Consider the following 26,916-nt stretch of genomic DNA (forward strand, 5'->3'; position numbering starts at 1 on the left):
TGGGCCGCTCTGTGCAAAACCAATACACAGGGCAGGCATGTTTGTTACTTTTAACAAAAAAAATTACTTTACAATCACTTTAAGGTACTTAGAGGCATTAGGGGGGAAAAAAATAAAAAATACAGTGGCATGTTAGAGTCTCTCTGAATAAAAAAATATATTTTATCATTGCTCTAATTTTGAACAATGAAACCATTGAACCATGAAAGATTTGTAAATTAGGCCAAAATACAGGGTCATCTTAGGGTCCCAATTGTACAACAGGTAATTGTTTTCCAGCTGGAGATGTTGTTCTGCAAACGAAATGTATACAGAGCAAACTATGGCAAAGCTACATCCAATCTTTGAACAATGGGCCATGTTTATCAGTAAACATTTTCTTAAACTGAAATTGTCTAATGCCGGCCATAGATGGTTCAAATCTCAGCAGGTTCCGCATGGACCAGCTGAGATTCAAGCCATTAATGGGCAGGCTGATTGCATCCAAGTTGATCGATTGATTAACTTAGGTACAACCAGCTTGTCAGGATTCTTTAATGCGATTATTGCCAGCGGCTATAGCACTTTAAAAATCATGAGTAGTATTTTTTACCTTATCAATTGCTTTTAATGATTTTAAATTATATGCAGTTTCTACTTTATTCCATTACGTTAGTCTATGCAGTTTTCACTTTTTACATTATATCAGTCTGTCAAGCTGAGATTCCAGGAAAATCTCCTGTGTAGAGAGTCACAAGGGTGCCTGACCTAGCGGATATTCATTTGCATAGGTCCAGGCAAAAAGGTGAGTGGGTGACCAATAGCACCATCATCGAGGCACTGGGTGCGCATTGGAATTCTTTGAACACTATTCGTGTTGGTTCAAATTGTGGAATAGGAGGTATAATTTACACAGAAGGAACATACAATTGACTATAAACCTTTTCTTTCTTACTGATGGACTCATGGACTAATTTATGTGATAAAGAAATTACACATCACTGGTTGATAGTGTTTGTAGACACATGTTGTGTTCACATACAGTATGTGAAGATACTAGATAGAGGAATAGTTATTTGTATTTTTTCTGCTTCCGCAATCTAAGCAATGAAAGTGTGAATTCTATAAATGATACAGTTGTGATGAGATAGCTTAAAGGGGTTTGTAAAGGTACAAATTTGTTTTCCTAAATGGCTTTCTTTACCTTAGTGCAGTCCTCCTTCACTTACCTCATCTTTCAATTTTGCTTTTAAATGTCCTTATTTCTTCTGAGAAATCCTCACTTCCTGTTCTTCTGTCTGTAACTCCACACAGTAATGCAAGGCTTTCTCCCTGGTGTGGAGTGTCGTGCTCGCCCCCTCCCTTGGACTACAGGGGAGTCAAGACGCTCTCTATGTTACAGATAGAGAAAAGAGCTGTGTGTTAGAGGGCATCCTGACTCTCCTGTAAGGCAAGGGAGGGGGCGAGCATGACACTCCACACCAGGGAGAAAGCCTTGCATTACTGTGTGGAGTTACAGACAGAAGAACAGGAAGTGAGGATTTCTCAGAAGAAATAAGGACATTTAAAAGCAAAATCGAAGGATGAGGTAAGTGAAGGAGGACTGCACTAAGGCCCCATACACACGATAGAATCCATCCGCAGATAAATCCCAGCAAATGGGTTTCTGCGGATAGATTCTATGGTGTGTACACGCCAGCGGATCTGTTTCCGCGGAGAAATCTCCTCTGGGATGGATTCCAGCAGATCGGATATTTGCTGACATGCACAACAAATCCATCTGCTGGAATCCATTCCAACGGATGGATCCGCTCGTCTGTACAGACTTACCGGATCCATCCGTCCAAAGGGATTCCCCGCACGCGTCATAATGATTTGACGCATGCGTGGAATTCCTTATATGACAGCGTCGCGCCGTCGCCGCGTCATAATCGCGGCGATGGCGCGACACGTCATCGCCAGAGGATTTCCGCGCGGATTTCAATGCGATGGTGTGTACACTCCATCGCATCGAAATCTGCGGAAATCTTTGAGAGGATTTATCCGTGGAAACGGTCCGCTGGACCGTATCCGCGGATAAATTCTCTCGTATGTATGGGGCCTAAGGGTAAAGAAAGCTATTTAGGAAAAATAAATTGTACCTTTACAACACCTTTAACTTACAGGCTCAATAGCTTAGCAGACGCTGACTCAAGCCAAACTACATCTTGCAGATCATAGAAAGCTCTCATCCAAAAACGTTGTGCAGATCATACCAGATGAACATCAGATGGCTAGCTTATCCTGAGTTCTTTTGAGAAGATCAATTGCTTCTACTTCTGTTGGTAGATATTTGAGTCTGTCGTCTACGTAGAAATTCTTACCCACAAATTCACGTGCATCAGACCTGAATTATTTTTCTTGAGCTGTCGTCCTCAACCTATTAATTGCTACAGCAGAAGGGCTGTTACTGAAAACATGCACCTTCATTTGATAGTCCATGGGGCAGATTCAGATACAATTGTGTATCTTTCTGCGGGCGTAACGTATCTCAAATACGTTACGCTGCCGTAAATTTGGGCGCAAGTTCCGTATTCAGAAAGAACTTGCGCCCTAAGTTACGGCGGCATAACGTATGTGGGCTGGCGAAAGCCCGCCTAATTCAAATGGGGATGTTGTGGGCATGTTTTATTCAAATTTCAGATGACCCCGCGTATTTTAAGTTTTTTGTGAACGGCGCATGCGCCGTTCGTGATAAAATCCCAGTGCGCATGCTCGAAATTACGCTGCAAGTCGTCATTGCTTTAGACGTGAACGTAACTTACGTACAGCCCTATTCGCGAATGACTTACGCAAATGACGTAAAAAAAATTAAAACTCGGCTCGGGAACGACGTCCATACTTAACATTAGCTACGCCTCATATAGCAGGGGTAACTTTACGCCGGAAAAAGCCTAACGTAAACGACGTAAAAAAATGCGCCTGCCAGACGTACATTTCTGAATCGGCGTAAATACCTAATTAGCATATTCCTCACGTAACTATACGGAAGCGCCACCTAGCGGCCAGCGTAAATATGCAGTCTAAGATACGACGGTGTAAGACACTTACATTGGTCGGATCTTAGGGAAATCTATGCATAACTGATTCTCTGAATCAGTCGCATAGATACGACGGCCCGCACTCAGAGATACGACGGCGTATCCTGAGATACGCCGTCATATCTCGTATCTGAATCCGGGCCCATAACATCATTGCTGACATTGTTATTGCAATACCATCAGAACCTGAGGATGTTTCTGTTGTCTTCTCGAATGATGAAACAGTGGAACATTTATTTGGTGAATGTTGGCCATAACAGCAACAGTTTTTTTTACATAAAGTGGAGCAAAACCCCTATAAGTTTTTTTTTTCAGATTGGGTAGGCCTGGTGAGAAGGACATCTGTGAGGGAAACACATTCATATCGCACACTTGAATCAAAGACCACTCCGATCTGATCTAGCTTGCGAGGATTGTACAAGCCGAAGCATGGGAAGTACCAACATTGCTTTCCTTCCCTAAATGAATGACTCCCCGACTATTTTGCCTCACATGAACTGCTGGGTAAAATACATTTGGGTTAAAGTGGAGTTCCACCCATTTTTTTATGTTTGTCTGTGCTGCATGCTCTAATCTCATAGTGTTCAGAATGGACAATTTTTATTTAATTTGTTGCTTGTAAATACCTTTATTTTGTAGTCCTTCATTACTTCCTCCTCCTTATTTGCCTAGGCTATTTGCAAGGGTTTCTGGGATAGGCATCATGTTTCCCAGTAGTCCTTGCAAACCTGACTGAAACCTATTACATTGCTTGTGCACTGAGCATGTGCGAGATATGCAAAGCTGAAATCCAGGAAGTCATACAGTCTGGCTTCATGATGCCCACACTTAAGATGGCCACGGTCTATTTCTAGATTATAAACTATTTAAATGCTGTAACAACCTAACAAAACGGACCTTAGTTTACAGACTAACTTTACTAGAATACATTAAGCTTGTGTATTACAGGGGTATTTATATTTAAAAAGTGAAATTGTGGCCGGAACTCCCCTTTAAATCATTAGTATCGATATTTCATCTGGTACATGGATGTTTCCCATACTCCAGACACCTCCCATTCAATGGTCCCACTGCAGCCTCCAGATTCCACAGATTGCTTAGCTGGAGGCTGCAGTGGGACCATTGAATGGGAGGTGTCTGGAGTACGAGGAACATCCATGTACCAGATTAATTATCAATACGAGTGATTTAATCCAAGCATATTTTGCTGAGCAGTTCATGCGAGATAAAAAAAGTCTGGTGAGTCATTCACACAAAGGAAGATTGGTGGAGCACTTTTTAATTTTTAAAGTGAGAGATCTGCACCCGGGGTCTTCTTTCATATCATCTTCATCGCTACTATTCCTTTGCTGGAACTGTTTGGCACTTATTATTTTCAAAGACACTTTGATATTCAGCGCCTCTAAAATCTATGAACTTTAATGATTTCACATTTTATTAAGACCAATGTACTAAGGAATATCAAAAAAAGGAGAATAAATTGGTGCCTGCCCCTTAATATAAAATTCCTTTTAGTGCTTTCCAACCAGCTGCTGTCATCAGTTTTAGGTGTATGCCCAAAATATTTATTTTGACTTTATCTTGAGACGCTAACTAAATAAATATATGAGTGTAGATAACCATAATCAATGCATATGTGAATTCATTAGCAGATCCATAAAATTTGTTTTTAATACCGTAAACAAGAGACAAAAAAAGTGTAGCGCTAATCAAAATGAATAACTAAATGCCTATGATCATAGGTTTGAAAAAGGTGCTCAAATGGTGAATTTGAACAATGGAAAACAATTATTGAGGCACTGATAATTCCACAATCAAATGTCTATATAAAGAAAACGTAATACAAGTGCACAAATTCACAACTGTGTATCCGTATGGTGACAAAACTTCAATGTTTGCAAAAGTTCAAAACGTAGTGATGGCTTCCAACAGAAACAAATGGTGAAGGTGAATAGATGTTGAAGTGAAGAAAACCACCACCAATAGGTAGAAGGCTAACCAGAACGTTTGAACCCGAGAGAACATACGTTCTATGGGTCAAACAGGCTTTGTGTGGTGGAACCACAATGGGAACTGGACAATCATATATACTCCAAATGGCTGAACCGGAAATGACCAAACACCAGCAGGATGGGATAAACCACAGAGGGATGCAACGTCCTTACAGGGTGATCTCATGGAGAGTAGTGGTCCGTGAAGTCCCAAATGGTATGGAAGGGTATGTATCATAAATGGGAGAAAAAATGGGCTACATAGCGTGACTTAACTGGCTCTTCACCTTTGTATCCTAAACATATTTTTGGGGCGCATCGTATATGAGATACGCTACGCCGCCATACCCTACCTGACTTTAGTTCGAATCCAGGAAGATTTTGCACTGTAAGTTACGGCAGCGTAGTGTATCTCAAGCGCCGTAACGGCGCGGAATTCAAATGCGGCGAGTAGGGGGCGTGTTTCATTTAAATGAAGCGCGTTCCCCGCGCCAAACAAACTGCGCATGCTCCGCTCCTAAATTTACCGCTGTGCATTGCGCTAATTTACTGTCGTAAATTACGTCCATCCCGATTCAGGGACGACTTACGCAGACGAAAAAAAAAAATTCTAAATAAACGCAGGAACGACGGCCATACGTAACATAGCAGGTGTAACTATAGTCAACCAAATAGCAGCTTTAACTATACGCCAGAAAAAGCCGACTAGAGACGCCGGAAAAAAATGCGACGGCCGCTCATACGTTCGTGGATCGTCGGAAATAGCTAATTTGCATACCCGACGCGGAAAACGACGTGAACGCCACCCAGCGGACGCCGAATAATTGCATATTAGATCCGAAGGCGTACGAAGACGTACACCTGTCGGATCTAACCCAGAAGCCGTCGTATCTTGTTTTGAGGATTCAAAACAGCTATACGACGCAGGAAATTTGAAAGTACGCCGGCGTATCAGTAGATACACCGGTGTACTTGCTCTGTGGATCTGCCCCTTGGTCTTGATTCAGCCCAGAGTTGCCCTGACATTGACGAAAACCTCCACGTGGTGTAACCAGTCACACACAGATCCTGTTGTTACTGCAGAGCTTCACACTCCATGGGAACTTGTTTCACTGATTATATTACAGAGAAGCAATATAGAATTGTTCTACATCTACTGAGCCGAGAACAGTTCTACATTGCTTCCCTGTAATATATCCACACTCTTGGATCTACTACCACAATGGAATGATTTCTTCATCTTCCAGTTTCCATGTAGTTGTCAACTGGTTATATACAGTAGCTGTATTTCATCTAGTATTTGATTCACAAATGTGGATTTTAATATAGATTTTCTATGTTTATAATAAAAATATATTTTTGTACAAATTGTCTGGTTGTGCCTAAAAAGTCCAAGCCTCTTCTCCAATATTTGTTTCACTGTTTTCATGGATTGTTGCATTTTTTTAAGTCACTGAGTATCTTGGAAACCACCCATTAACCATTATACATATATATTTAATGGATTCATAAAATGTATTTAATACAATCAATTTATGCCATTTGGTTTATACAGTATGTAATTTTCTGTATGTCAATTGGCACTGCACATTTTTTATTCAAATAATGCATATGTGTAAAATGATAGTATTTATTAGTATTCAGGTATACTTAAAATGTGTATTCATTATATATTGGGGCAGATTCTCGTACATTTGCATGGGCTGCAGCGTATGTGAGATACGCTACGCCGCTGTAACTTACTTTTCTAATCTTTGAATCCAGAAGGAATTTGCGCCGTAAGTTACGGCAGCGTAGTGTATCTCTCGCGGTGGAATGGCGCGTAATTCAAATCGGCGAGTAGGGGCGTGTTTCATTTAAATGAAGCGCATCCCCGCGCCGAACGAACTGCGCATGCGCCGTCCCTAAATTTCCCGCAGTGCATTGCGCTAAATGACGTGGCAAGGACGTCATTGTTTTGACGTGGACGTAAATTACGTCCAACCCCATTCACGGACGACTTACGCAAACAAAAAAAAATATTTTCAAATTCGACGTGGGAACGACGGCCATACTTAACATTGCGTGCGCCACCAAATAGCAGCTTTAACTATACGCCGAAAAAAGCCGAACGGAAACGACGTAAAAGAATGCGCCGGCCGCTCGTACGTTCGTGGATCGTCAGAAATAGCTAATTTGCATACTCGACGCGGATTACGACGGGAACGCCACCCAGCGGACGCCGAAGAATTGCATCTACGATCCAAAGGCGTACGAAGACGTACGCCTGTCGGATCTAACCCAGATGCCGTCGTATCTTGTTTTGAGGATTCAAAACAAAGATACAACGCAGGAAATTTGAAAGTACGCCGGCGTATCAGTAGATATGCCGGCGTACTTTCTTTGTGGATCTGCCCCTTTATCTTTAGTTAGAATGCTGCACTATTTACATGTTATTTATTTTCAATACATTACTTTAGACCCAGTCATTCATGCATTTATTCCTGAATGCATGGAGTCTTAAACGTGGGTACCACTCAGAACAGCAGTCAGCCTCGTCCAGCAATGGGACGGGAACTTCCCAGGTGCAATAAAACACCCAACGGGATGAAAAACCTTTAGATGACCCCATGTGCAAGAAGCCTGAGGGTTCAGTTAAAGGCTAAGATTAGTGGGAGGGACAGGGTTATGTGTTAGGATTAGGTTAACTTTTAAGGGTTAATATTAAGTGTCAGGCTAGAAGTTAGGGGGTTATTGTTTAGAGGCTAGCTTAAATAACCACTTTCACTTTAAGAAAACAAAAAGCTGTTAACAACTATACAGTAGGTGCTTATACCTGCAATGGCCCTTTGCTTTGCCAAAATGCTGGACCTTTCTGACGTGGCATGGCCCAACACCAGGTGATGTCGGAGTTTGCCTAGTCCAATAGGAATGTAGGGGATAGGAAAGAGTGGGCAAGCTTCAGCAATATCAAGAAATACCAAAGCTTTGCCTATCAAAGACGCCATTTTATTTTCTTAAAAAGTGACATCACTGGTGCATGCACTCTGAAGGAAAGGCCACCCGTGCCGTGACCTGAAGAGCCCTGTGCCGTGATCTGCGGCTCCTGCGCGCATGCCCGAGAGTGACATCATAGTGGCTCCGGCCAGTCGTAGAGCCGGAGTCCGCGAACCCGAAAGCAAGATTGGCGTAGATGGAAGCGGCCTCCAATGATGACATTGCATCGTTGGAAGGCTTCAATTTCAGGTACGTTTCACATAATGTGTTAGTATGCATTGCATACTAGCATATTATGCCTTTACATTGCAGGTAAGAAGAAAAAAATGTCCAGTGGTTTACAAGTATTAAGAATTGGCTCAGTTAGTTAGGGGAAGGTTACTTGTTCATTTTAGGTAACAGGTTAAATGTTAAGGTTAAGTGTAGGAACAGGCTGTCATGAGGTGATGCAGTATTATGGATAGGTAATATGTACGTGAAGCGAGGTACGTAGGAAAATTCTGTATGCTCTTCGCTCTGCTTCCAAATGTCCTGCACTAGTTTATGGGACTTCCCTGTGCCCCCTTTCATTCTCACATTTTATAAAGAAAATATCTAAATTAGTAATATTTTACCTGACACCTCCTTATTTCATACTTCCCAGCAGTCCCGGTTTGTGTGGGACAGTCCCACATTTTTACCCTATTCCAGCTGTTTCCCATGTACAGGGGCTTTGTCCTGCAAAGGTTCTGCCGCTGTACACTGTGCCAACAACTCATTCTGACCCTTTAAAAATTGTTCCTCTTTGTTAAGTTCAAAAGTTGGAAGTCATGTTATTTCCAATGAGTTCATCTCTAGCTATAGAGAGGCTAAACACAGGAGTAGCTGTGGCACTAAGATGGTAACTGCAATGTGGTAACTAAAGTCAGCATTGTGAGTAAAGATACAATCACGTATTTAAGTCTAGTACACAGGGGCCAATTATCGGCCGGTTCAACAGAACTGGCTGACATTTGGCCTGTTTGCATGCTGGAGAATCAGCATCCAATCGGCAAATCGGCGCTGGCAGCCAATAGCTTGGCTGTGAGCACTAACCGGTGTGTTCTGGCGGGGAAGAGGAGAGGGCAGTCCCCCTGTCAGAACACAATGGCCCGGATTCACGTACGAGTTACGCCGGTGTATCTCCAGATACGCCGTCGTAACTCTGAGTCCGAGCCGTCGTATCTATGCGCCTGATTCTTAGAATCAGTTACGCATAGATTTGTATTAGATCTGACCGGCGTAAGTCTCTTACGCCGTCGTATCTTAACTGCATATTTGCGCTGGCCGCTAGGGGCATGTACGCTGATTTACGCCTAGAAATATGTAAATCAGCTAGATACACCAATTCACGAACGTACGCCCGGCCGACGCAGTACAGATACGCCATTTACGTTAGGCTTTTCCCGGCGTAAAGTTACCCCTGCTATATGAGGCGTACATGAGGCGTACCAATGTTAAGTATGGACGTCGGGCCAGCGTCAAATTTTTCACGTTTTACGTCGTTTTCGTAAGTCGTTCGCGAATAGGGCTGGGCGTCATTTACGTTCACTTAGAAAGCATTGGCTTCTTGCGGGTTAATTTGGAGCATGCGCACTGGGATACTTTCACGGACGGCGCATGCGCCGTTCGTAAAAAGCGCCATTTACGCGGGGTCACATTAAATTTACATAACACACGCCAACATCTACCACATTTGAATTAGGCGGGCTTACGCTGGCCTATTTACGCTATGCCGCCGCAACTTTGGTTTGAGAATACGGCACTTGCCTGTCAAAGTTGTGGAGGCGTAACGTAAATAGGATACGTTACGCCCGCACAAAGATACGCGCTTCTATGTGAATCCAGGCCAATATCTCAGCGGGGGAAGAAAACTGAGGGACTTGGAAGGAGCTCGCTGTACTAACATCTGCTCCTTCCAAGTTCCTCCGTTTTTTTTAGTTCAGCCTGCTGGGTTGAAAAAACCTGCTAGTGTGTACTAGGCATTACATATTTACATTGGATTACATGTAACAACAGTCTACTCTAAATATACAAAACAATTCTGACCCCAGGAAGAAGTCTCAGTTTTAGAAGACAAAAAAAATCAAACCTGCTTATTCCTTTGTACACTGTTGCATAGGAGCCTTCGCCTAGTTTCTCCAAGTTCAGATAGGAAGATGCAGTACCAAAAGGAAGTCCTTTTCTCTGCTGTAAGCAAAGAAGACTCATGAAATAAAAAAATGTCAAAGGTCAGGTGAGAGTCAAAGGTCACAGACAAGATCAAAAGGTCACAAATAGTGAGTTTTAGGTAAGAAAGAAAAGTTTTTTTTTTGTTATGTTTTTTTTTTTTATTTAGAGTCAGTGGGCCGGATTCAGATACCTGAGCGTATCTGTCCGGCTGGCGTAACGTATCCTAGATACGTTACGCCGCTGTAACTTTGGGCGCAAGTTCCGTATTCAGAAAGAACTTGCGCCCTAAGTTACGGTGGCGTAACGTATGTGGGCCGGCGTAAGCCCGCCTAATTCAAATGGGGATGTTGGGGGCGTGTTTTATTTAAATTTGGCTTGACCCTGCGTATTTTACTTTTTTTTAACGGCGCATGCGGCGTTCGTGAAAACATCCCAGTGCGCATGCTCGAAAATCCGCCGCAAAACATCATTGCTTTCGACGTGAGCGTAAATTACGTCCAGCCCTATTCGCGAACGACTTATGCAAACGACGTAAAATTTCAAAACTCGGCACGGGAACGATGGCCAAACTTAATATTAGCTACGCCTCATATAGCAGGGGTAACTTTACGCCGGAAAAAGCCGAACGCAAACAACGTAAAAAAAAAGCGCCGGGCGGTCGTTCGTTTCTGAATCGGCGTAAATACTAATTTGCATATTCCTTGCGTAAAAATACTGAAGCGCCACCTAGCGGCCAGCCTGAAATTGCAGTCTAAGATACGACGGTGTAAGACACTTACACCTGTCGGATCTTAGGGATATCTATGCGTAACTGATTCTCTGAATCAGGCGCATTGATACGACCGAGCGCACTCAGAGATACGACGGCGTATCAGGAGATACGACGGCGTATCAGGAGATACGCCGTCGTATCTATTTCTGAATCTGGCCCAGTGTTTTGGTGGGAAAGAACAAAGCAAAACATGCACTTTTATTTCTTGGCCTTCCTACAGGTACAAACAAATGACATACACATACAAAGTATCGCCACAAACATCAGAAGTAGGAAATATTTTTTCAGAAGTTTTTTTTTTGGGGGGGGGGGGTCACAGTAATGGCGATAAATTTATGGTTACAATTTTTACATATTTTTTACTATTTTAGGCCAGTTTTCCTTTAAAAATATATATATATTGTGATATTGGAGGTCAAATAATAGATGCTCTTTTTGTGCAGTCCACGTCAAACATGCGTTATGGTTGAGGGCCTGGTAGCCCATGTTTATTAAATGGAAAGAACAAAAGCAAAAGGTCCATTCAGGATTCCCACACAGGGGTTTAACTTCATTTAGCACCCAAAAATAAGGAAATAATACCAAGCCACCTGTCACTCTTGTCAGCAGTTCCTCTGCTTGCTCTCAACAGATTTGATTCTTTCCAGCCCCCTGGACTCACTGGCTTACTCAGTCTTCCCAACTATCAAGGCTGGCCAGCCTTTCCCAGTCCATGGGCAAAAAATTCCCCCTTACCCAGACTACAGTCTCCCATAGGGCAGACAGCTTTCCAGACACAGGTCTGTCTTCATACAGCACTAGCAGTAGCAAGCTGCTCACACTCCACCTTCCTGCACCCTCTGCTCTCACCAGCCCCTCGTTATATGGGCTGTGTGCACCTGGACACAGGGTTAGTGATCCAGTCCCACCCAAGACTCTTAGGCTCCATTCACACCTAGGCGTATTGTCGCCTGTAGCGCGACGCTATTGCAGCCTGCAATACGCTGGAGGGGTGATTTTACATTTTTGGCTATGGAGACATCTCCACGCCGAACACCGAACGCCGAAACGCCTGAAGCTCAAAACAAGTTTTGGACCTTTTTTTCAGGCGGCTTTCGGCGTTCGGCATAGCCGACAATGTTGATCACCCCTCCGGCTTTTGTTACCGCGGCGTATTTTACCGCGTTTTGTTGCGGCAAATCGTGGGACAAAACGCCACAATTTGTCGCGGCAAATCGCGGTAAAATACGCCGCGTTCAGATGTGAATGCAGCCTTAGGCATTTCACAACTACAGAGCCCCATCCGGAAATGGCAAAATCCAGAGAAAGTTTTCTCGGTTTCAAAGCTATGCTCTGTAGCTCTGGAGTCTGGAGTAACATGGAGAAGACTAGATATTGCTCAGTCACACAATCAGTGCCTATAATATTGAACTGCCTGTAAATTTGTTCATATTTTTTTTCTATGCCATATGATGTATAGATGGTTTGTCTACAACTGCAGAAAGTGCAAGCTGACGCATGTCAGGGCTATTTCAGGGCTAGGAGTCATTTAAATCTTTATATGACATTTTAGTTTTTCATTAACAATATAACACTAGCTTTTTTGTTATCAAAGGACATCAGAGGTTTAGTAATGAATGACAGATCCAATGCAATCTGTGCCTAGCAGCTGTTACATAAAGTAGCTATGGTACGATGTAACATGCAATAACTGGTATTTCATACAGGATCTTGTGTCACAGGATTACAGAAAATGACTCAAACAACACTTACCCACTGAAGCCCTTGCCCCAAGTTTTTCCCTTGCAGTGGGTCACTGTTACTCCGAGCCCTCAGTGCTCTTATCCTCCGCACTTGGACAGTGTGATACCATTGTGGAGGAAGAGACCGAACAGGGCATGGAACATCACTGAAATCTGTAAGCTGATGAGAAAACAGCGTCATTTGCTTGAATAAATTAAATGGTTTGTTACAATTGTGGCATACAAAGAATAATAATAATAATACCATCTCAATACCATCTTTAGTATTTTATATGTTTTTTTTTTGTTTTTTGTTTTTTAAAGCATATGTAAACTAACCGGTAACATCTCATATAAGCTTTTACATGTTAAAGTATATCTGAAGCCCAAATTTGTCTTTATTTGTGATAGCACTGGGAATGATAAAAGCGCCTGTCAGTTTTTTGGGATCTGGAGAGATCTACCTACACTTTGGATAGGTAAACTCTCTAAAGGGAGACAAATTCCCTCTCAAACAGTTTTCACCAAAACATCTTATTAAAATAATATCTGCCATGAATGCACTTCCGCAGGAACTTCCTGTTACAGGGTTACAGCTCTGTCCCTTGCTCCTATTTTCACACACTCACCATGCCCCAGTAGAAGTCAGTTAGGATGAAACGCATAGGGCTAGGATATTCCTTTTCCCATATTGCTTTTATATTATCGTGATCACTTTTATTTTGTTTGTATGTTGGCTTTTTTAAATAAAACCCAATTATATATTTTTTAACCTGCACTATTGGAAGTCCTTCCATTATTTTTGTTTCTTCCATGTGCCGTACATTCAAGCTGTGTTGGGTTCCTTATTTGGCCATTAATACCCCTGGGAGGTTATCAAGACTTAGTTTTTACTGAGTATAGTTATTAGTACCCTCGAGCTGTTTGGTTTCTGGAGTCCCTTTGAACGCCCGTGGCAGAATGAGCACCGGTCTTGAACAACTTGGTCTAGTGTCTCTATCTACGGCTACTCTCATTGGGATTCATACTAAGAGCGTTTGGAGTTCCACCGGAACTCTTGAATATTCTGCCTACCCAGCCATTGGGAACCCCTAAGCCTGATAGATCTTCTGTAGCTGACAGTTAGGTCCAACACTTTTGGCAAGAGTGTTTATGACACACCACTTTTATTTTGAAGATATATTTCCAGGGACGTCTGTCAACCTTAGCGACATCCTCATCATTTGATTCTAATCATTTATGATGGACACTGTTATTGGTTTTCACTAGTTTTCCGTTTATTGACTCAGTTTTACCACTGACCTTTGTATGTGTTTTCACAGCTTATTATACCCCTTTGGATTTTACATTATTTGTGATTTATATATTTCACTGTTTTCACACGATCGGATATCTGATGGAATCTAATCCGATGGATTTTTTCATCGGATATCCGATGAAGCTGACTTTCATCAGTCTTGCCTACACCATCGGTCAAAAATCCGACCGTGTCCAACGCGGTGACGTAAAACACTACGACGTTCTGAGAAAAATAAAGTTCAATGCTTCCGAGCATGCGTCGACTTGATTCTGAGCATGGGTGGATTTTTGACCGATGGACTTCCACACAAACGATCAGTTTTTTCTCCATAGGAATATTTTAAAAGATGTTCTATTTTTTTCACAGATGGAAAACAAATCGATGGAGCCCACACACGATTGGTTTATATGATGAAAACGGTCCATTGGTCTGTTTTCATCAGACAAACCGATCGTGTGTACAGGACTTTAGTGCTGCATACTAACTCTCACTTATTTTTGAATTGTGTCACTTTCTTGTGCAACAGCTCCCCCCTTTTTCCCAATGTTTTAGTTTAGTGCAATAATTTATTTTATCCACACCATGGAAGACTACAAGTGGTTTTGCTGATAAACTTTGCAGAGACATGTTCCAATGCTGTCACCGTCAGAAAACCCAGTTTGAGGTTCCAGCAGATTGGCAGATTATGATCTTGGGGCTATCCAAGAGCTCTAGGAATGTACTCATTCTAGAAAATGCTTTAAAAATACTGTACAGATGGTTCTATACGCCAGCTCGCTTGGCTCATTGTATTCCATCTTGTCCATCGACCTGCTTCCGCAGTTGTTCCCAACCCGGGACAATGGCACACATATGGTCAATTTGGTACCACCTCCCCTAAATATATTCAGAAACATACCAAGAAATAATATTGGGAGTTTTGAGGTGCAAAAAATCTAATCAAATTGATATTAGGAATTTCATAATTTTATTTGAACAAACATGGTTTAAAACCAGAACATGAAAAGTCATGCGGTCACAATACAAAAGTTGGTTGCCTCTACATTATGGCTTCTTCTGGAGCTTCTGTAGGACCTTTATACAATGTCACTAAAATAAATAGACAATACATTTTAATAAATACAAAGAAAAAATGGAAGAAAAAGAAGAAGACACTAGTACACACAAATTTACAATTCATATTTACAATAATATATAGATCGTTTGATGGATGTACTCTCACCAAAATGTGATCAAGGTTCCAAAGGACTCTCAAGGCCAACCAAGTGGTCCAATTAGGTATCAGTGTGCCATAAAGGGGGCCACAGTAGCCCTAAATTTACATCACCCTGGATGCTTGGGACCCCACTTTAGGTGTGTGGCCCTGCGTTCGGGTGGCACCCTTGTTGTTTCCCTTCCTTTTTTTTTCCTTTCTCTGCTTTCTGGTAATCAGTTTGTTCGCCTATGCTATGATACCTATTTCTGGATTATATCCAATTCGATGTTGTTGTATCTGACCTTCATGATTGTCCTGCTCCTTTAAAATCTACATCGGTTAAGGCGTATGTTTGATTTAATTAATTATATATTTTTTGTTATAATCTAATCATCATGCAGTTGCTACCAAAGGTCTATTTTTCAGCCCCAGGTGACCTGCACTGATTAGACATTGCTCAATTGTTGTTGAGATATCCGGATTTGCATCCATTGTCTGGCGGTTTTGACAACTAGTGGGTGTTTGACTAACGAGATGAGGGAGTTTTTGTGGGTGTCTTCATTGTTGTTTTTTCCCTCCCTCGTCTTGAGATCAGTGCAGTGCGGGTTTGTATAATAGTGTCCTCCTCCTTGACTGGAGACAGCTGGTGGGATATGGGGCCAACCAACAGGCGTTCGTATCCCGGTGGTGACGTTAGATGCCGCCGGGACTAAGGGGATATTTAAGACCCTCAGGGTGGAGGTGGTGTTGCTGCGGCCAATCACCCTGTTTGTTACCTACAGGATTTCAAATCCAAGGTGAAAAGTAAATTGATTCTGTGTCAGAATATGGCAATTTGATCTCAGCTTATTTCTGAACACAGCCACGGTTTGACACTAACCTATTATTCCTTCATAGGGGATACTCCCTTGGGATAGATTAAATAATATTGATCGTCCCTGGTTCAATGGTATCACATTGATACTAAGAAAAGGAATACAGTTATCTTCAATGAAGGAAGTGTTTAGCTAAGAGGCGCCTGCCTATATCTTTCTAGAAAAATCTTAAATTTGCAGGAAAAGTTCTGGGAAAAGTTCTGTGATGATTTATGTGTTTCCTTAGATGGCACGACCCCTCTGAAGCTTACTACCAGTATATGTTTTAGGAGTGAAATAATTATCAGCCTTTGAATTCCTTAACTTCTTATCACAACAGGGTAGGTCTAAGTTGGACAATATTATGGTCAAATGATTGGCTTAAGTGTGGTGTACTAGCTTAATCAACTGTAGCGCCTGTGTACTTTTCAGTACAGGTGCTATGATAAATTTAGTTGGGGGATGAGAGAGTTACCTTGCTCTCATCCGTGATGTTTTTCTAAATTGGGTTTCTGTTGGTTCTGGACTGTCCTGTGGGTCATTCTGTGCTCCAGAGATGTAGTTCCATCTCTGCATGGCAGGTGGCGCCAGAGGGGTCCGGGAGGAGCCGCTTTTCCCCAGCAGCCAATCGGAGGAGTGTTTCCCTCGAGGGGCATGCTGGGGGAGGGTATTTCTGTGACAGACGCCATATTTTGGGGTTCTTCGCGGGTTCCTGCTTTCAGGTGCGGCACCCACCTTTAGGGTGTGCGCACATCACGGGCCCCGGCGATATGGCCTACCAGGCCAGGGTGGAGTTCCTGACTCTGGGCCCTCATGGCCCGGAGCAGCCTGTGCTGCCAAGGGGCCCCAGTGACTTACTGGGTCCCCCAACTTTATTAAGAAGATCCCAAGCGAGTTGTGCTGTTCGGTGGGGAGTTGGTCTGAGGTGAGCCCGGAGGCAGGTGATCCAATAGGGCTTAGACGAACCATCGGGATCTGGGTGACTGGACACTGACAGGTTGTATGCTGCAAACTGTCAGTCAGTGACCCCAAACTATCAAGTCTACCTGGGGAAGATTCAGGCAAGATTGTGTTACTGGGAGGATTCGCTCTACTATCCATGCTTTCAAGTACTAGGCCTGTGGCAGAGGTCTCATTACTAAATCCTAATCCTGTTAGAGCCAAGTCTGTGGCAGAGACTTGTTCCTTCCCAGAAGTTCTAGTGATGCTCCGGCTGCCAGGCCTGTGAGAGGGACCTGTCCGGGGGCACTATACCCACTTTGGCTGGAGTGGCGACGAAGTAAAAGCTGCTACTAGAAGCAGGACTGCTTCAATCTATCCATAGGCCTGAGTCTGCAAAGTGCTCTCTTTTCACCAACCTATCCTCTCTACCTCAAGTCGATAGTTGGTCGTGTTGGGCCGCAAATAAAGCATTGAAAACCGTCACCCTGTTGTCTGGACATTCCATCGCTACTCTCATCATCCTCATCCCTAGACACATCATAGAGGTAACATAATTACGCCGATCCCAAATCTAACCAGCGGCTCCTGAGGGGGTAGCGCTACACAACTATATGCTTTTGCAGGTGTCACTTTTGGGCTACTGTCCCCCCCTTTATGGCACACTGACACCTCATTGGACCACTTTGGAACTTTGATCACGTTTGGGGTGAGAGAACATCCATCAGACAATCTATATATTATTGTAACCATGTAAATATATGAATTGTAAATTTGACAGACCCCTCAGGGTCTCTATGTGTACTAGTGTCTTCTTCTTTTTCTTCCCTTTTTTTCTTTTTGTTGGTATTTATTAAAATGTATTGTCTATTTCTTTTACTGACATTGTATAAAGGTCATACAAAAGCTCCAGAAGAAGCCATGATTATGGCGAAACATGAAGAGGCAACCATCTTGTGTATTGTGACCGCATGACTTTTCATGTTCTGGTTTTAAACTTTATTCCTTTTTTTAACCATGTTTGTTCAAATAAAATTATGAAATCCCTAATATCAATTTGATTTGAGTTATTGCGCCTCAAAACTCCCAATTTTGTTTCTTGGTATTTTTCGGCACACATATGGTGGTCCTGCCCTAAGGTATGCAGACTATGGGTTTGGGTTTATTTCTTTAATTCAGATATAAAAAGAATGCCGTACAAAGCTCTTCTTTGTAAACCTATTGAGGAGTTGCTCCAACCGGAGAGGCAACTAGCGTTGCCTCTCTGCAGTAACCAAACCCACCATAGCGAGATCCTGGAAAACCCCAATTCTCAATTTTGAGGCAGTCAAAAGCTGAATCAATGATATTATGGTCAACGAAAAATAACGGGCATTTTGCTAGAAAAAAATTGAGTCTGGCAGCTTTGGATTTCTCATGCTCAGCCATCGCGTTTCAATAACCTCCTCATGTCAATCTGATGACACAAATCCACTATTCCCTGAGGCCTCTTTATCGTTATCTCTTATTTTTTCTTTGAATGAATGAATGAATGAATGAATGAAAAACGTATAAAGCGCGGCGCATGCGAACTGAATCGCTTCTGGGCGCTAGTTGTTCGTGTCTCATGACATCAAAAGAGCAGAGTTTTGATCTGTCTTCTGAAAGTCAGGTGGTTTTCCTCCAACCGAATGCTGGTTGGTAAAGCGTTCCATAGTCTAGGACCCTGAAAAGCAAACCTTCTTTCTCCTTTGGACTTGTATTTGGTTTTTGGTACCCTGACCAGATTTTGGTCGGTGGATCGCAGAACGCAATTCGAATTGTGAGGTTCTATCTTGTCGCAAAGATATTGCAGAGCCTTCCCATGGATGCACTTATGTGTCAGGCAGAGTGCTTTAAATGCAATTCTGTCTTTTACTGGCAGCCAGTGAAGGGTTCTCAACGAAGGTGAGATTGATTCCCATTTTTTTTCCCCAGTCACCAGTCTGGTGGCCGTATTCTGAACGACTTGCAGACGGGAGATTTGGTACTTTGGGAGTCCGAGGTACAGGGCGTTAGCATAGTCCAGTCTGGAATTCACGATTGTTCCCACCACGACTGCTACGTCTTCTTTGGGGATAAATGGAATAAGTCTGCGTAGTAGGCGCAACAGATGGTGCGCTCCGCTGACTACTGACCCTATTTGTGCGTCCATTGTCATGAAGGTGTCGAAGATGACCCCGAGACTTTTGACTTTGGAGATAGGGGTGATGATTTGGCCCAGAATGGGCGGGGGTGTCCAGGTTGTTGCCAGTTGACTCTTTCGGCTGGCGTGAAACATAAGGAGTTCTGTTTTTGAACTGTTGAGTTTAAGATAATTTTTTGTCATCCAGTTTTCTATCGAAGAGAGACATTTCTCTAAACTGAGATGATGATCCTTTTTGTTGCAGATGCGAGAATACAGTTGCGTATCGTCTGCATAAGAGTGATAGAGTAGTTCTTGGCTACTGATAATATCAAAGAGAGGGCGAAGATAGATGTTGAAAAGCACCGATGACAGGGGGGATCCTTGGGGGACTCCACATGACACCGTGCGCTTTTCCGACGTGAAAGAACCTAATTTAACTGTTTGTGATTGGTTTTCAAGAAAGGAAGAAAACCATGGTAAATCACCTTCTGCGACTTCTGCTGCCTTGGCTAGTCGCATCAGTAACAGTTTGTGGTCTACCGTGTCAAAGGCTGCGCTTAGGTCCAGCAGAACCAGGAGACAAGATTCTCCTTCGTCTGCGGCCTCGAGGGCATCGTCCCATATTTTGAGTAAGGCCGTTTCTGTCCCGTGTCCGGGACGGAAGCCTGATTGTAATGGATCCAGTAGATTGTGGGTATCTAGATGCTGTTGCAGCTGTTGTACCACTACTTTCTCCATTATCTTGGAGAGAACATTTAGGCCTGTTATGGGACGGCGGTGAGTTGGGTTCTTGGGATCCAGGTTAGGTTTTTTCAAGATGGGCTGGATTGTGCCCTCTTTCAACAGGGATGGCACTGTGCCTTCCTTAAATGACTGGTTTATAAGCTGTGTGATGGGTGGTGCCAGGATGTCGGCACATTCCTTCAGCAGTTTGGTGGGGATGATATCATTGGGCGATGTGCTGTTCCGCAAAGCACCAATGATATTTTTTGTGGTATCGATGGAGATCGGTTCCAGAGTGAACTTTGTTGATTGTAGAGCGTTTCTGTGGGTGTTTTGTGGTTGATTGACGGTGGGGTTGAGGGGGGTATTGTTTTGCAAGATGCTTTCCTGGATTCTTTCAATTTTGTTGATGAAGAAATCCGATAGTTCATTACAGAACTCTTGGGTGTCTGAGTTGGGGACTTCAAGACATCCTGGATTCATGGTCTGGGTGACCATCTTGAAGAGTTCGCGGGGGCGGTTTAGGGCGCTGTTAATCGCCATAGAAAAATGATGTTTCTTGGCTTTGAAGATTTCTTTATGATATCGTGTTGTTATTGCCTTGTAGATGATGAGGTTATCCTCTGCAGGGCTTCTTTTCCAGGCGGCTTCTGCCCCTCTGCGCTCTTGCTTCAGAAGCGACAGCTGGTTGTTGAACCAGCCAGACTTTCTTTTTCGGATGCAGGCTTTGCGTTTCGGTGCTACTAAATCGGCTGACTGTAGCAGGGCTGCGTTTATGGCATCCAGTGTATCTGCGGCTGTTTGATGTGGATGGATTGTTTTGATTCTGTTTCCCAAGGTAGATTTAAAGAGTTCCGAATGGAGCTTCTTCTGAGATCTAGCCCAGTGTATTGTCACCGGCTTGGGTGCTTTTATCACTGGGGGAAATTTGGAGATTATGAAATTGATTGCATGGTGGTCTGTCCATGGCAATGGTTCATTTTCTAAAATGCTTATTTTCAGATTTTGTCTGAAAATTAGGTCGAGTGTGTGACCTGAAGCATGTGTTGGCCCGCATATAAGTTGCTGTAGCCCTAATCCCTCCAGGTGATCGATGCAGGCGTCCGCAATGGGATCCTGTGCGGAGTTGGCCCACAGATTAAAGTCCCCGAGCAGCAAAAGGTGTTTGCTGTTAAGGGTATAAGTGGATATAAACCCCGTTAAAGATGGCAAAAACTGCGATTTTGGCCCAGGTGGCCTATAGCAGAGGAGAATGTGAACAGTCTCCTGGGGGGAAGTTTGAAGTTGAAGAGTAAGGATTTCCATGAATGGAAGAGGATTTTGAAGGGCTGGCTTAGTGATTGTAATGTTATTCTTGTAGATCACCGCCAGGCCTCCTCCTCTTTGCCCTATTCTGTTTTCCGTTATAATGCGATAGTTTTCTGGCACCAATTCTCCGAGAATGGTGTTGCAGTCGTCTGAGAGCCAGCTTTCTGTAATAAAGAGGCAGTCTAGATCGTTTTGTAGTAAGAAATCGTGGATTTCTAATCAGTGTTTTACTGCCGATCTTGTGTTGATCAAAGCACATGATATGTGCTTGAGCTGGGTTAAATAGTTTACATTTTTGATGGTCGATCGTCGATCGAATCTCAAAAGTTGCTCTATTTTTAAGGCCTTTTTGGTGACGGCTGGTAATGCTGTTGCGAATTGTCTCAGACCCCGAATAGAGTCCGCAGAGTATCGCAGATTAGCCATTGTCGCCAGTCTTTCCTAATTGCGGCGGCCGCGAATGAGGCCTGGTCTGGCGCGGATGCGGGAAGAGCCGTGAGACGCCGCACGTGATGGGTGGAAGACTGTCCAAGTGAGCCGTCACTCGTTGAGTCTTCTCTCCCCGATTGGTCCAGAGGAAGGCGAAAAACCCCAGGCGTGCTGTGCCAATCTGCAGCGATCGGGGGAAAAAATTCCTTCCTGACCCCTTAACGGTGATCGGTGCAACCCTGGATCAATTGGCTAGGGGGGTGTGGGGGGGGGGTCTTTGTCCTGTTTTTTTGAGCTGTGTCTGCAGCACCTGAGAGCTGGGAGGACCCTGCCTGGCTGCACTATCCCTGGGGAGAGCCGACTCGTTTGAGAGCGTCCTGCTCTCACTATCCCTGGGGTGAGCAGACTAAGATGAGAGCGTCTGCTGCACCGCTGAATCTATATAGCAAGAGTTCCAACTTTATTAGCTGCAAGCTTGTTCTGGATCAGTGATTGAAAAAAAATAATGAAGACTCCTGTCTTACCTCCTGTTTCAAACTCCTGGTTTTTAACTCAGGCACTTTTGATCAAAGAATGCACTTCTGATCAGAGAGTCCACATGTGAAGCCACCATCAACTGGGAGCCAGCTCCTCTGGGAGCTTGTACAGCCACTTTATACTCACCTGTGAAGACCTGTGAACAAACACACACCTGTGAACAATTAAACCCTCCCCTTAATTAGCAGAAAGGAAAAAGAAAAAAAGCTGTTTAAAAAGTGTCAGAGAAAAAGAGGGGAAAAAAATCTGCAAGCAGATAATAGCCAACTCCTGGTTTTTAACTCAGGCACTTTTGATCAAAGAATGCACTTCTGATCAGAGAGTCCACATGTGAAGCCACCATCATTGGGAGCCATCTTTCCCGGGATATTTCATTTTTTCCTGCTATTCTGCTTTTCTTTCCATTTAACTCTGTATCTCATTTTAATTAGCATGTAAACTTATTAGGCCTTTCGAACACCGCCTAATTATGATGATATTGAGTTTCCAGCTTTTTTTAGTTTTCTGTGTTCCCATCGCGGAATTGCAATTTCCGTGGCCTAATATTTCAGACAACCCTTAAGATCAACACTCCAATCAGATGGAGTGTAGTTTTGCTTTTCTGTGATGTTGTGAAGTTATGGATTTACTTATTCTCTTTGTTGTACAAAACTACAAAAATGTTATGTTTGCAATCCCAATGTATGCATACATACTGTATGTTTTGTAATTGTCATCCCACTGCCTCTGTTGTGCATGTTCTAAAGACATTAAAGACTTTTGTAAAAGAAAACCTAGTTTGATCAATGATATGCAGCAGTTGCCAGTGTGCATGTATGTAGACAGGAAGTGAGTGCAAGGAGGCTACAAGAGACCAGCAGTGCTATTGCACAACAAAGGATAAAAGTTAGATGAACACTGCATTTTATTCGAAAAAATTGCATTTGTCTGAGATACATGGGGCCAAATCCACAAAAGGGATACGACGGCGTAACTGCTGTTACGCCGTCGTATCCCTGTTCCTAACTATGGAACTGATCCACAGAATCAGTTTTCCATAGTTAGGCAGAAGATCCGGCATGTGTAAGGGAATTACACTGCCGGATCTTAGGATGCAGTACCGCATCCGCCGCTGGCGGCATTTTGTGTCGAAATGCCGCCTCGGGTATGCAAATTAGCACTTACGGAGATCCACGAAGCTTTTCAGCTTCGTTTTTTCTCCGTAAGTTTTAGTTTGCATACGCAAAATTAGGGCTGCTTTTACAAGGTGTAAAGTTAGTACACCATGTAAAAGCAGACCTTTCTGTCCAGCGACGCGATTTTTTTTTAATTTTTAATTATTTTTTTCCCGCCGTATCTTTTTTTTTTCCCGACGCAACTTTATTGACCCGTCGCAATCCACAAAGCTCGGCGTAACGTAATTTCGCGCTATGCACGTCGGGAAAATGACGTCACGAGCATGCGCAGTACGGCCGGCGTGGGAGCGCACCTAATTTAAATGGGAATCGCCCCCATTTGAATAGGAACGCCCGGAATTTAAGTTACACAGCCCAAAATTTCTAGGTAAGTGCTTTGTGGATCGGGCACTTAGGTAGAAATTTTAAGGCAGTGTAACTTAAATGGAAAAATTTACGTTACGCACGATCTTTGTGGATTTGGCCCTTGGTGCTTTAGCAAACCTAAAGTCATTCAGCTGGGGTCTACATGCAGTGTGTGTGTTTTATTCATAAAGTACATCTCTGAGTACATAGGAAAAGATAACTAGTATCACTTATATTAATTACAATGGGGGGGGGGGGTTACTAAAACTGGTGCACACTGTATATAGTGAAGCTGTGCATAGTAACCAATCAGCTTCTAACTTGACTCAAAGCTTAATTGGACAGGCTGAAATTAGAAGTGGATTGGTTACTATGCACAGCTTCACAAGAAGATTCTGTGTACACTAGTTTTAGTAAATCTCCTCCATAGTGTGCATCCTGGGTGTATGCACAAAGCTCCATATTTCTATGTGCATCAGTTGCCTAAAAACTTAAGATGCTCTGACATGCAAATTTTGACTTTTGCTGAATAAATTGACCAATGTCCTGCCTTCTCCCACCACTTGCATCTTCCTTTTAGCCAATTAGGTCGACAGTCATATAGAAAGACTAATAGAACGTTACAGGAGATAAGTATGGTATGGGTATGGTAGTCAGGTATGGTATGTTTGACAAAGCCACATTCAAAATAATTAAAGAACATTAAATGATGCTATGCTTTATATTATGCCCTATCTTTTGAATTGTAAGTGCATCTTTAATATTGACACTAACCTCACAAATAAAGAATTGAAAGGAAACTTACTATAATACATACTGGACACTAAACACAGATAGTATCAACATGCGTGAAACATCCATGTACAAATTCCTGAAATTTGTCATGACCTATACGTAACTTATTATATACAAATAATGTAGTATTTATAATCAATATAAAATGAGCACTACAGTAATCAATAGATCTAAAAACACAAATAGATAATTCTATGTCCTAATCATAAATATGCAATAACGGAAGCACAAACAAAAACAATAATACAGTAGTAGTACCTCCAAGTTAGGGGACTCATCATATACAGAACTATCCTCTTGCTGGCCCTGAGTTCCTGTTTTTCCAGAACCATGACAATTCACACACAGCACATCACCCATCACTTCCAGGGCTTCTCATACATCTCTCTGAGTCTCTCTTCTAATGTTCTAATGACTCACATGACACCCCAGCTTCCAGCAAACAGCCCCATGACTCAGTGCGCCTTCCCACATACCTTGAGAATTTCTAAAAACACATTTTTTTTTTTAATCCTTACAGACTGAAGTGAATAGAATAACCATTTCAAAGACAGCTATGCAACTCAGGCTCCTCTAAAAAATAAAGGGTCAATTTTGATGGTTTAAATAAAAGAGCTTTTGTACGTTATTTAGAATGCATTCTGTCTCATTTCCGTTTTTTTCTACCAATTTATAAGTGTTAAATGCCATAAATCTGTTCATTCATCCCAGCACAGGATGTTTTTTTTTTCTTTTTCAATACTGCACTTTATTTTCATCACAAGTTAACAATACAATGAACACATAGCATATAGATCAGAGATGACAGCATGTCCATCCAATGGTTTATCAAGAGGGAGTCATGTTACAAGTTTTGCAAGGTTCAACACAATTCAAACCAAAGCAACCAGCAAAGAGTATATGCAAAATTACCCCTAAGGACTAAGTAGTCAGTCGTCTCTGTACAGTTGAACCTCAGATTACGAGCATAGTCCGTCCCAGGAGTATACTCGTAATCCAAAGTACTCGCATATCAAAGCAAGCTTTCCCATTGAAGTCAATGGAAACGAAAAGACCTATTTTCGGCTCTTCTCGGCTTCTGCGCCCCCGTACCTCTGGCCAAATGAAGTACTGCAGGCCTATTTAGCTTGAATTATGCTCATCTTGCATAGTCATAATAATAAAAAAAAAAGTTACTCGCAAATCAAAACGCTCTCAAACCAAGTTACTCTTATGCCGCGTACACACCATCACTTTATGTGATGAAAAAAAACAACGTTTTTGAAACTTCATTTTCAAAAACGACGTTGCCTACACACCATCGTTTTTTCAAAATGCTGAGCATGCGCGGGTTTAAAAACGTAGTTTTGCCCACACACTATCATTTTAATTGACACAAAAAACGACGTTTTGAAAAACGACACAAAAAATTGAAGCATGCTTCAATTTTTTTTTGACGTTTTTCACAAGACATAAAGCGACATTTTCCCCCACACACGGTCATTATAATTGACGTTTTTCAAAACGTCGGTTTTTTTCATCACATAAAGTGATGGTGTGTACGTGACATTAAACCGAGGTTCCACTATATCTTGTGTTTTTCTTTAAAATAAATTCAAGTATGGAGAAGAGAGTGAGGAAGGGTAAGAAGGGGTTGGAGAGAAGGAAGAGGGAAGAGTACGGGAAGGGAAGGAACCATTTGAATGTACAATATGTAAAGCGTTGCGTAAATTGTCAGTACTATATTAATACCTGTAATAAAATAAATAATAACAAGGTATATAAGGCATCATTAAAATGGCAAAAAAACATGCATTTGCTTTGGTTTGTTAAAGGTTTTAAAATGCCTTGAAAGACCAATGCCTGTTCTGCAATTTTAAAGTGAACAATCTAGTACGTACATAAAATTCAGAATGTTTTCACATTCCGTTGCTTCATATTATTTTATTTGTCAGCAGTATGAGTCAGAAATTGGTAATTGCAAAGTTTGGCAAATATCTAAATTCAAGACAATGCAGTGCCCTCTAAGGCATTCTTGGAGCTTTTTACCACTTAAAGTAATTTTAAGCGATCACCTTGTAAAACAACCCATTTCGTTTAAAATAGAAATAAAAGGCAAAATATACGTGTATACATATAAAAAAACATTAGAAATACCTTGCCCCCCCCCCTTTCTTTTAAGTGATTCTTTCTGTTCTCAGCTACATAAGACCTGGGGGGAGGAGAAACAGCCGCACACTAAGCTTTCCAGTGAAAGGCTGTGCAGGGAGTGTGTCAGGACAAGTCTGATCATTGGAGGAGCATACCTAGAGAACTGACCCAGTGTGCTCACCTGCTTAGTGTGGTCAGATTTTAATAGGAAAGCAGAGGGACTGGAAGGAACACCAGGGATTTTACACAGAGGAAGCAATACAAAGAGAACAGGATACTTTTTCATACAAGTACATGGTACAGCAGGCACATATCAGGAATATGAAGCGTT

General features: G+C 42.5%; 1 protein-coding gene across 1 annotated transcript in view; it reads right to left on the minus strand.

Annotated features, from left to right (window-relative positions):
* The window catches only part of CDK15 (cyclin dependent kinase 15), a 241,037-nt gene that overhangs the window by 187,231 nt on the left and 26,890 nt on the right, over positions 1-26,916 (minus strand). Inside the window, 2 exon segments of the mRNA XM_040357238.1 lie at positions 10,137-10,234; positions 12,741-12,890. Coding sequence (XP_040213172.1) covers positions 10,137-10,234; positions 12,741-12,890 — 248 coding nt within the window.

The sequence above is a fragment of the Rana temporaria genome, chromosome 6, assembly GCF_905171775.1.
Source record: "Rana temporaria chromosome 6, aRanTem1.1, whole genome shotgun sequence".
NCBI classification, from domain to species: Eukaryota; Metazoa; Chordata; class Amphibia; order Anura; family Ranidae; genus Rana; species Rana temporaria.